The sequence below is a fragment of the Ailuropoda melanoleuca genome, chromosome 3, assembly GCF_002007445.2.
Source record: "Ailuropoda melanoleuca isolate Jingjing chromosome 3, ASM200744v2, whole genome shotgun sequence".
Classification (NCBI taxonomy): domain Eukaryota; kingdom Metazoa; phylum Chordata; class Mammalia; order Carnivora; family Ursidae; genus Ailuropoda; species Ailuropoda melanoleuca.
Genome location: NC_048220.1, coordinates 88,090,545 through 88,103,479, shown reverse-complemented (window position 1 = coordinate 88,103,479; position 12,935 = coordinate 88,090,545). Strand labels below are relative to the sequence as shown.

The 12,935-nt window shown below is 33.0% G+C and overlaps 1 protein-coding gene across 1 annotated transcript in view; it reads left to right on the top strand.

Annotated features, from left to right (window-relative positions):
* Positions 1-12,935, top strand: part of RANBP17 (RAN binding protein 17) — a 324,733-nt gene that overhangs the window by 76,684 nt on the left and 235,114 nt on the right. Inside the window, exon 14 of the mRNA XM_034655658.1 lies at positions 807-942. Coding sequence (XP_034511549.1) covers positions 807-942 — 136 coding nt within the window. The remainder of the gene's footprint in view (positions 1-806; positions 943-12,935) is intronic.

The window sequence follows — 12,935 nt, the reverse complement described above, 5'->3', positions numbered from 1 at the left end:
TTAAAAAGATGATTATAATAAGGTGATTTTGTTAACATCAGGCACTTGGCAGCCATCTGCTGGAAATTTTTAATGAAAACAGATAGGTAATACAAGGATTTCTCTTTGAAAACTCTAGACTAAGCTTTTCATTATATTGAATTAAATTTTTTCTCTAGGAAATTTGACTTAACCTTCAGTTCATCTATGATTATCTGGTAATAATAGTTGTGTACTTATATTAAAAAGACTTGATTTTATTAAAAATCATCTTGTAAATTATTCCAGGTAAAATTTTTATTCATTGAAAAAAAGGATGACTGGTGTACCTCTTGATTTTTTTAATATTTTGAATGATGTGACCCCCAAATATATAATTATATAAACACATAAGGTTTAATGAAAAGGTAAAATACAAAACTATACATTCAATATCATTTTTCTTTTACTAAAATTTTATATAGATATAAATATTAGTTTATATATGTATATATTATATATAATTATAAGCATTTACTTATATATATGCATAATATATGTGTATATGATGTATGCATTTAAAAATAAATTTTTAGTGAAATAGTAAGTATGTCCTTGTAGGTTTCTATGTATGTATATGACTTAGGAAAAAGACTAGAAGGAATTAGACCAAGTTGTAGTATCTCTTAGTAGTAGGATTTCGGATGGTTTTAAAAATATTTTCTTTATAAGCTTTTATATTTTTCAACTTTTTACAGTGATTATACATTACATGACATTGATGATAAATGTTTTAATGTTGTTTCTCCAAGAATTTTTACTGAAGCTTTTTTTTCTCCTTCCTGAAGAGTTTTTCAGCTTATATCTTTAATGGATACCGGATTGCCTCAGTGTTCTAATGAGAAAATAGAGCTTGCAATTCTGTGGTTCTTGGATCAGTTTCGTAAAACGTATGTTGGCGATCAACTTCAAAGAACCTCGAAGGTAGGTTTTTACTAGAGATTTTTTTTTTAATGTTACTGAAAGTGAAAGATGTTCACATATAACAGCTTTAAGCTGAATGATGTATTTAGGTGATTTCTACCTAAGAAATTTAATTGATCAATTGAAATCGATTGATTAATTGGTATTGAAGGCAATGCGAGATAATTTGCTTGTTTTACACCCAGATTTACCATTTTCTTTGACAATTGATTGGCAGAGTTAGTGAATATTTTTTATGTGGCTAGTCATTAAATAATTAAGATTATTTTGAAAACTTCAGTAGATTTTGCCTTATTTATTTCAAGGTTTAAAACAAAAGATTTACTCTTTTAGTAGTTCTGGGATTTGGGGGGCACTTATTTATGTGGTTTCCAGTATATTTTTTGCCCATTGCTCAGCATTTCTATATGGATAACTAATGAGGACCAGGAGAGCTAGACATGTCTTTGAGAGGCCACAGTTAAATCACCTTAATGTAGAGGAGACTCATCGTATGATGATTGAGACTTTAGCATCAGCAAATTTGGATGAATTGATCTTAAGGCATAATGAAGGATTATTGAGGGCGTTTATGTGAACCCTAACTGGATATTTAGTGTACTTGCGACACTGAGTAAGATCTATGAGGTTTTCTTCTTCTGAAATATAACTCTTTCCAAGCCTTCCCTGTAAGAAGTCCTAAGGATGGTCTTATCTCCTTTGGATTCATAGCTTCTATTAGTAACATTGAAGGATTTCTTACTTGAAATATTTAGAATAAGCTTTTTATATTGAACTGAGCTTTTTTCCCACGGGAAATTTAGCATAACCCTCAATACATTTATGGTTTTCTGTTTGTAATAGTCATATAATAGTGGGAAAAATTTTTGTTTGATTTTGTTAATATCATCCTTCAGTTTATTTCACGTTTATTTTCTTTGCTTTTTGAGAAAGTGACATAGCTTGATGCTTCCTTTGTCAAATATATTGTGATATTTTATTGCCATTTCAATAAAATTTTCTTAGAATTTATCTGCCATTGAACAAGACCATTAGGGAGAAAAAAAGAGTAACTAGAAATAAATGTTTTAGTTTGATAGTAAGACAAATTAGAATCAGACAAAAATTACATGGTATGAAATTTATACAGGGTGCCTCTTTTAAAATCCCAGATGTGTTACTCGAAGGTTGAGAATAAATCAAATTATGATAAATTGTTTTATTTTAAATGTACCCAGAGAGTTTGCTGTTTTGCTTTCACAAAAGTGAGTACTCTTCAAACATTACTAATCCAATATTTGTTTGGTCTGGGTCTTAAATCAGAATAGTACAACGTGGAGTAGAAAAGCCTTTATATTAATTGTATTTGAAATACTTGGAAAGAAATATGTAGAATGACACTGGTTGTTTACAGCAATGGGATTTAGGAATTTTTTTCCAAAATTTTTGTTGTATTAAAAAAAAGAAAAAATGTATGAGAGTTTTAGATATCAAGAAACAGGTCACAGAAAAAGACAAGACTTATTTATATAACTTTTAATACAAGGTAATTGTGAAAAAAAGTGAATAATGGATGGTCAGTTTTTCTTTTTTGAAAGAGCTCATATATTAGGAAAAAATGAACATATTATCAGACTGGTGTTGATTCTTTCATTATAATTTGACATTTTTGATGTATGCATCTTATGCTGTTTTTTCAAAGAGTGTTTACTCCTACAGTGATTTTACTTCTAAGGCATTCCCACTGCACAGTCCTAAAGGGAAGCCAGAGTTTTCTGCTTTCCCTTTGTCTGGCTTGTCTGCCAATCTGCCTTTATAGGAGCCTCGAGGAGGTTTTGGGGGTGGGGGGGGGTCCTTGATATGTGCCCTGGTATTCCTCTAGGAACTCTTCATACTCCGTCTAGTCCTTCCAGTAATCCTGCAAAGTTGATATTATTTTGTTTGTTTTGCTTTTTCAAAGTTGATATTATGGTTTCCATTTTACAAATGAAACAGACCGTCTAAGACATTTATAAGTTCTCTACACACTAGTTTTCTGGCAACCAACCAAGGAAGACCGGATAGAAAATATTTTTTTTGGTGAGTATATTGTCACATTCCAAATTGTGGCAAAAAAAAGGGGAGAGTGTTAGCTACTAGTAGGCAAAAAATATTTAGTGTGCACTTATTTTTATCAGGAACTGTACTAAACACTCTTAAGCGTTATCTCATGTAATTGATTCATAGAGAACATGACTTACAAAGTTCTTCCCAGTGTTTTTTCTATGTATGTCACCAGTTTCATGCTTTCAGTCCTCCATACTTGTGCTGCGTACTTTATGTGTACTAAACTTTTTTCAGCTCCTTCAACAGTTTGTGTTCTCTGTCGATTCTGGGCCTTTGGACAAAATGTTTTCTCTGCCTAGAACATTATTTCTTTTAAATCAAACTTCCACCTTCCTGCCTTACTCTGCTGACTCCTACTTTATCTTTCACATCAGATACCCCATCCTTTAGGATGGGCTTCTTAAATTCTGGGAGGGTTCCTTTTTCTCTGTGTTCTCTAGCACCCTATTTTAGCATTATTACACTGCATTGTAATTGTTAGCAAAACATATATTGACTATAATTTGGGTTAGGGCTGTCTCCGCCTTTTTTATTATCACCTCCTCCAAGTGCCTGGCATATTGCTCATATGCTTTCTACTAGATAATGATTGAATGTATATATTTAGTAGAATTCCATAGGATTTGCATCTAGATCTCATGTGTAATAGATTCACATGATACAGGGTATGTTCTTGAATTGGAAAATGATGCTGACTTTAGTGAAATTATTTGGCAAGTTTAAATAAGGTATACTGCTAAGCATCTTGAAATTTTTACATATGCATAATAAGTGCTTCAGGAACCCAGGTGGAATCATTGAGGAAGTGATGTATAGAAGTATGTGCTATAAATGAGAAAGAAGTGTCGTAAATGGTAGCTGTAGGCATTTATTGAAGAAATAGTCTGTGTCAAAGATTTCACATAGCACTTGACAGGCATCTAATTTCCTCTCACAAAGACCTGTGGGAATAGTTGTTTTTATTAACACCCCTTTTAACAGGTTAGGAAACTGAGGTTTGGAATGGTTAATTAATGTGTTTAAGTGGTTGAATCTAGATTTGAACGCAGGACACCTGTTAACAGAGCTTGTGATGCTAATCACTTTGCTGTATTGCCTCCTGTTGGATCTTTCACTGCAATAGTGAATAGGCCCTTCAGCCTCATAGGTCTTCATCTCCTGAAACCCGTTCCACATACTTTCCAATTTTGAGGAAGAATGCCTGTGAACCCAAAATTTCCACTTTGTTCTTCTTATATCTAATCTGTCACCTAATCTCGCTGATTTTATTTTCTTAGTATCTCTCAGTTTCACTCTTTTCTCAGGCCCTCAGTTTTTATCCTCATTGGTACTGCTTGTCATTTCTCACTGGACTTCAAAAGTCTTCTGACCTCTTTGTTTCCTTTTTTGCCTTTTCCCCACCCAGTCCATTTTCCATACCACCACCAAAGTAATCTTCCCTTCAGTAGAAAACCAGAGAGAGTAATGTAATGAACACTCATACACCCCACCACCCAGCTTTGTCAAATCTGAATGCTTTGCTATATTTGCTTCAGATCTGTATATTTTTAAATGAAACATTAATGGCCTGGTGTTGCTCTGATTCTGTTCTTACTTCTCGCCCCCAAAGTAACTATTATCCTAAATTTAGTGTTATTTTCGTGCATGATTTTGTTCTATTCCTATAACATAGCACTGTTAACTTTATAGAAAATTAGTGTGCAGAAACTTGCTGTTTTTGATCAACGTTGTTTATGAGATTTATCCATGGTGATATACACAGTCCTAATTTATTTTAATTATTGAATGGTATTACATTATATTACTGTGCCATTACATACTCATTTTTCTGTTAATATATGTTGGACTGTTTCCAGTTTTAAAGATTATAGAAAATACTTCAGTAAACATTCTAAGACCTTTTTTCTCATGCACATGTATGAGTGTCTTGAAGGTAAATACTGGGGGTGGAATTGCTGTTTTGTAGACTACATACCTTCAGCATTACAAGATATTACCAAGTTGCCCTCCTAAGTGTTTGAATAGTTTATTCTTCCTCTCCCAGCACAGTATGTGTTGCTGTATGTTGTCTTAATACTTGCTTTTGTCAGGCTTTAAAATTTGCAGAATTTCCCTGCTTGAAATTCTTAATGGTCTCTCATTATGTATAAAATATTGTTATTATTTATATATATTTATATATATTATATTTATTGTTATTATGGTCAAGTTTTTCCTACTTTTGCAACTTTTTCTTTTGACAGTGCATTCTACTCTATGACATGTTTTGTGTGTGGTACACTTCTTTTCCTCTTGCCTATTCCTACTTATTATCCAGTGAATATTAAAAAGTAACTACTGCATATTAAGAACAGGGATACAATGGCAAATAGGATGGTCCATCTCTCCACTAAGTTTTTAATTAAAGAGGAAAATGGACAAATAAAAATAAAATTTATCCCCAATTATACACTGAAATGGTATATAAATAAGGAAAAGGCAGACTATTACATAAAGGATGCTGGACTTTTGGTATATCTATGTAAAAATTTGGATTATTACTTCACAGCATATAAAAAAATCAAATCTAAGTTAGTGAACTCTTAGTGTGAAAAGCAAGAGATTATGATTTAGGGATAAGAAGGATTTTTTTTAAGACAGAAGAAGCCCAATCTGTAAATGCAAAGGTTAATTAATTCTACCCATACTAAAAATAAAAATTTCTTCAGCTCAAAACACAGAGTAAACAAAATAGAAAGACAAGCTAGAGATAGGATAAGACTTAAATGTAACTTAAAGAGAATCAATATCCAATTATATATACAAATTCTATGAATCAGTAAGAGAAAAACAGCCCAGTAGAAAAGTGGACCAAAGATATGAATAAACTGTTTACAAAAGAGGAAATCATAGTTTCTAATCAGTATGAAAAACAGTTCATCCTTTCATGGACTTAGGGAGATCCAAATTAAAACTGTAGTGAGATACCGTACCATTACCTATTACTTGGAGACAGTTAAAAAGTCTGATGAAAGCATGTATTTGTGAGGAAGTAAAATAGGAAACATTCCTATACACTCCTGGTGGAATCCAAACCAGTAAAATGTTTTTGGAAAATAGTTTAGCAATATTTTGAGAAGTTGAAAATACATATATTCTTGGACCAGGTGAAAACTCTAAAACATTGTTGAAAGAAATGAAATGAGGCCTAAATAAATAGATATATATTTATGAATTGGAAGACTCGATATTGTTAAGATTTGTTAAGTAAAGTAAGGTACGATAACAATGTGACATCAAATAGAGAGTTTCAATAGAGATAGAAATTATTAAAAATAGAAAAAGAAATTCTGTAGTTGAACGGTACAGTAATTAAAAATGAAAAGTTCACTAGAAGGCCTCAACAGTATATTTAAACTGACAGAAAAAAGAATTAACGAACTTGAGGATAGCATCTTGAGTGTCTGCCTTCAGCGCAGATAGTGATCTCTGTGTCCTGAGATCAAGCCCTGAGATGGGCTTCATGCTCAGCTGGGAATCTGCTTGAGATTCTCTTTCCTTTCCCTCTGCCCCTCCCCCACTCCCTTGCATGCATTCTTTCTCTCAAATACATTTAAAAAATAAATAAATAAAGCAATAATGGCTTAAAACTTACCACATTTGATGAAAAACATTGCATATCAAAGAAGTACAACAAAGGTCCATATTAAAAACACATCGTAGTAAAAATACTGAAAGACAAGAGAAAATGTTGATAGCAAGAGAAAAAATATTCATCACAGTTACCAGAAGGGAGGTTGGGGGGATGGGTTAAATATGTGGTGGGGATTAAAGAGTACACTTTCGATGAGCACTGGGTGATGTATGGAAGTGTTGAATAAAAACTTTAAAAAAAATAAAGAAAAAGAAAACTACTCATTACATGCAAGGGGACACCAATAAGATTAATAGCTGATTAATCTTTAGAAACCGTTGAAGTCAGAAGACAGTTGGATGACATGGTCAAAGTGCTGAACCGGTAACCAAGAATTCCATATCCAGCAAAACTATCTTGGAAAATTAAAGACATTACCAGGCAAACAAAAACAGAGAATTCATTGCTTTCAAAGCTGCCTTCTAAGAAATACTAACGGAAGTACTTTAGGCTGAAAGCAAGTGACCTCAGATAAATCCACATGAAAAAACAACTCATTATGTATAAAATAAGCTCCTTATTATGGTCAATGAAGGTAATTAAGCAATTCTAAAATATAGTACTTTTTCTCTTAACTGACCTAAAAAGCAGTTGAATAAAGCAATTACGTATTTTATATTGATGGCATATAACATGTAATATGTAATATATTTGCCAATAACAGCATAAAGAAAATAAGTGAGAACAAAATTGGGGGCTAAAGAAATGACACAAGGTGGCAACTCAAACTCACAAGAACCAATAAAAAAGAACCAGAAATGGAATAAGAAAGTTGATATAACAAACACTTCAGACATATGTTTTTGCTGTCTTTCTCTCGACTTCATTAAAAGATGTAAAATTAAATGAAGAAATAAATATCATGGTTTATTGTTGTATTTTTAATATATAAAGATGTAATATGTTTATCATTTGATAACAATAATATTACAAAAAGGGAGAAAAAGGAATAGAGCTATATAGAAATAACATTTCTTTATCTTTTGGAATTAAGTTAGTAAAAATCTGAGGTAGATTCTGATGAGATGTATATGGTGAGTCCTAGGGAAACTACCCAGAAAGTAACTAAAAAATATATTGTAAAAAATATTATTAAAATTAAAGTTATTAAAATGTTACACTAGAAAATATTCACTTAATGTAAAAGCACAGGAAGGCTAGAGGAAGTAAATGACAAAAATGAGGGACATAGATCTAACAATATCCATAATAACATTAAACTTAGACAGGATTATACAACCCTACCAATAGCAGAGATTATTAGATTGGATTTTTTAAAAAATCATATTGCACATGCTATCTATCTATAGAGCACACTTTTTAAATTCAAGGATACAAATATGTTGAAAGTAACAGGATGGCAAAAGATGTATCACGTAGACAGCAGCCATTAAAAAGCTGGAGTGGCTATGCTAATATCAAACAAAGTAGATTTTAAAACAAAAAATGCCACTAACGATAAACAGGAACATTTTATAATGATAGAAGGGTCAACCCATGAGGAAGATATGGCAATTATAAACATATATGTACTTTACAGTAGAAGCCCAAAATATATGAAACAAAAGCTGACAGAAATAACAATAATAGTTGAAGACTTTAATGACCTCGTTTTAATAATGGATAGAATAACTAGGCAGAAGCTCTATAAGGAAGTAGTAGATTTGAACAACTCTATAAACCAAGTAGACCATTAACAACTATAGAACACTACACCCAACAACAGCAGAATATGCATTCTTTTTTTAAAAAAGATTTTATTTATTTGACAGAGAGAGAGTGCACAAGCAAGGGGAGCAGCAGGCAGAGGGAGAGGGAGAAGCAGGCTTCCAGCTGAGCTGAGAGCCTGACAATGCGGCTCACTCCCAGACCCTGGGATCATGACCTGAGCTGAAGACAGACACTTAACCAACTGAGCCACCCAGGCACCCCCAGAATATGCTTTCTTATCAAGTACTCACAGAATATTGCCCAGAATAGACCATATGCTCAATCATAAAGCAGGACTCGATTAAGTTTAAAAGAATTGAAATAGTACAAAGTATGTTCTCTAATCACTATGGAATGTGTAGAAATCAATAATAGAAAGAAATGTGAGGAGCTCATAAGTATTTGGAAATTAAACAACATACTTCTAAATAACCAATGAGTCAAAGAAGAAATGACAAGGGAAATTAGGAAATACTTTCAGATGAAAGAAATTGACACAACATACAAAACTTACAGAATTTAGCTAAAGCAGTGTTTAGGGGTAAATTTATAGCTATAAACATCTATTTTAAAAATAAAAAAATATTGGGGCTCCTGGGTGGCACAGCGTTTGAGCGTCTGCCTTCGGCTCAGGGTGTGATCCCGGCGTTGTGGGATCGGGCCCCACATCAGGCTCCTCCGCTATGAGCCTGCTTCTTCCTCTCCCACTCCCCCTGCTTGTGTTCCCTCTCTCGCTGGCTGTCTCTGTCTCTGTCAAATAAATAAATAAAATCTTTTTTAAAAAATATCTTTGGTAAATAACCCAACATTCCACCTTAACACACTGGAAAACTAAGAAGAAATTAAGGAAATAGAAATTTGAAAGCAAGAGCAAAAGTCAATGAAATCCAAATTTAGTTCTTTGTAAAAAAAAAAAAAATCGACATACCTTTAGCTACATTGACAAAAAACAGAGTACTAAAATCAGGAATGAAATAGAGGACATTACTATTGACCTTACAGAAATGAAAATGATTATAATGGAATATTATGAGCATTTGAATGCCAGTAAGTTAGATAACTTAGATGGAATGGACAAGTTTACATAAAAGTATAAACTACTAAAACTTACTCAAGGGAATATAGGAATCTGAATAAAAATGACAACTAAAGAGATTAAATTAGTCCTCAGACTACCCACAAAGAAGAGCCTAGTCCCAGATAGATTCCCTAGTGATTTCTACCAGACATTCAAAGAATAAATATCAGTTCTTTATAAATGCTTCCAAAAAGTGGAAGAGGAGGAGACACTTCCCAACTTATTCTATGAGGCCAGTTTACCCTGATACCAAGACCATATAAGTACAAAAAAACATACTCACCGATACCACTTATTAATATAGATGAAAAAAAAATACAGTCTGAGTCTAGTGACTTATAAATACTTTCCTCTGATCAAGAGCAAGACAAGGATGTCCCTTTACTTATTATTAAACATTGTACTAGAGGTTCTGATCAGGGATATTAGACAGTAAAAATTAAAGACACCCAGATTGTAAGAGAGGAAGTAAAACAACCCCTGTTCACAGATGGCATGATCTTGAATATAGACAATCTTAAGAATCACCTAAAATACTATTAGAACTAATTTTAAAAATTGGTAAGTTTGCAGAATAGATGATCCCTATAAAAAAAATCATTTGAGTTTCTATACACTTGGAATAAACAACCTGTGAATGAAATGAACAAAACATTTCATTTACAGTAGCACCAAAAAGAATTAAATACTTCAGAATAAATTTAACAAAAGAAGTACAAAACATATAAACTAGAAACTACAAATCATTGTTGGAATAAATAAAAGAAAATCTAGTAAATGGAAAGATATACCCTGGTCATGAATCAGAAGACTTACTATTGGGGGGGCGCCTGGGTGGCTCAGTCATTAAGCGTCTGCCTTCAGCTCAGGGCGTGATCCCGGCGTTCCGGGATCCAGTCCCACATCGGGCTCCTCCGCTGGGAGCCTCCTTCTTCCTCTCCCACTCCCCTGCTGTGTTCCCTCTCTCGCTGGCTGTCTCTCTGTCACATAAATAAATAAAATCTTTAAAAAAAAAAAAAGAAAAAGAAGACTTACTATTGGGGCACCTGGGTGGCTTAGTTGGTTGAGCATCTGACTCTTGATTTTGGCCCAGGTCTTGGTCTCAGGGTCATGAGATTGAGCCCTGTGTCTGGCTCCATGCTCAGCAGGGAATCTGCTTCTCTCTCTCCCTCCGGCCCTCCCCTTGCTCGCGCTTTCTCTCTAAAATAAATAAATGAATCTTAAAAAAAGAAAAAAAGACTTACTATTAAGATGGCAATACTCCACAGCTTCAACACAATCATTATAAAATTCTTAGCTGTCTTAACTTGGAGGAGTTGGCAAACTTATCCTAAAATTCATATGGGAATTCAAAGGACCAAGAATAGCCAAAACAATCTTGAAAAAGAGGAACACTCCCTTCCCAATTTCACAACTTACTACAAAGCAACAGTAATCAAGACAGTGTGGTACTGTATAAGGATAGACATATAGGTCAGCGGAATAGAATTGAGAGAGTCCAGGTATAAAACTTCACATCTGCAGTTCATTTTTGACAAGGATGCCAAGACATGCCAGTGGTGAAAAAGTAATCTTTTCAACAAATGGTGCTGGGACAACTCGATATCCACATGCAAATGAATGAGGTTGGAACCCTAACTCCCACCATACACAAAAATTAATTCAAAACAAATCGGACTTAAATGTAAGAGTTAAACTCCGAAACTCTTAGAAAGAAACATAGAAGTAAATCTTCATGACTTTGGATTGAGTAATGGTTCCTTCGATACAACACTGAAAGCACAAGCAGCCAAAGACAATAAAAGATAAGTTGGACTTCATCAAAATTTAAAACTTTTGTGCTTCAAATGACACCATCAAGAAAATGAAAATACAACCCACAGAATGGTAGAAAATATATACAGATCATTTGTATGAAAAGGGACTTGTATCAGAATTCATAAACAGCTCTTACAACTGTAGAATAAAAAGATAAGTAACCCAATTTAGAAATGGACAAAGAATTTGAATAGACATTTCTCCAAAGAAGACACACAAATGGCTAGCAGGCACATGAAGAGATGTTTAACATCACTATAATTCATGAGAAATTAAATCACTGTAATTCAGGAAAATTCATGTCATTATTACAATGAGATACCACTTCATAACCCCTGGGATGGTTATAATCATAAAGACAGATAATAATAATATTGGTGAGGATGTGGAGAAATTGGACCTTCATACACTAGAGGTGAGCATGTAAAAATGGTACAACCAGTTTGTAAAGCAGTCTGGAAGTTCATCAAAAAGTTAAACAGAGCATTACTATATGATCCAATAACTCCAGTTCTATGTATATACCCAAGAGAAATGAAAACACATGTCCACATAAAAATTTTACAAAACTGTTCACAGAGGCATTATTCCCAATTCCATGAAGTAGAAAAAATCCAAATGCCCATCAACTGAGGAATAGATAAAAAATGGTACATCCCAAAATGGAATATTATTCAGTAATAAAAAGGAATGAAATATTGATATGTGGTACAACATAGGTGATTCTTGAAAACATTATGCCAAGTGAAGGAAACCAGGCACCAAAGAACAAATATTGTGTGATTTCATTGATATGAAATTTCCAGAATAGGCAAATCTGTAGAAACTAAAGTAGATCATTGGTTTCCTAGTAAGGGTTTTTTTATGGTGTTGAAAATATTCTAGAATTGATTGTGATGATGGTTGCAAATATCTGTGTATCTGTGAATATACTAAAAACCATTGAATTGTGCAGTTTAAATGTGTGAATTATACAATAGGTGAGTGTTTCAGCTATTACCAAAAAAAAAAAAATACGAAGCTAATTTTTAAAATGGGGGAAAGTTTTAAACAAATTCATCAAAAGATATTTAAATGTCCAGTAATCACAAAAAGATGCTTAACATTGCTAATTTTCAGAGAAATGTTAATTAAAACTCAAGTGAATTACTATTACACACCTGCCATAATGGCTAAAAATGAAAAAGACTGATAACACCAAGCCTTGATGATGATGTGGAATACATGAAACTATCATACCTTGTTGGTGGGATTGTAAATTGATGTAACCATTTTGGAAAACTCTTTGGTGATATCTGCTGAAGCTGAATATAACCTACCCTATAACTCATCAACTTTACACTTAGATAAAGAAAATGAGTTTATATATCCACTAAGTGACATGTAAAAAAGAATGTTCATAGCAGCTTCATTTATAACATCTAAGAACAGGAAACCCGTGTCCATCAACAGTTGAAGGGATAAATTAGTGTATAGTTATACAATGTAAGTACTCCACAGCTGTAAAAGAAAAGAAAAAAATGCTATATGCAAAAATTTGGATGAATTTATGCTAATTTGCCATGATGATGAGTGAAAAGAGTTAGACATAAAGTGTATATACTTTATGATTCTACTTAACAATTTAAT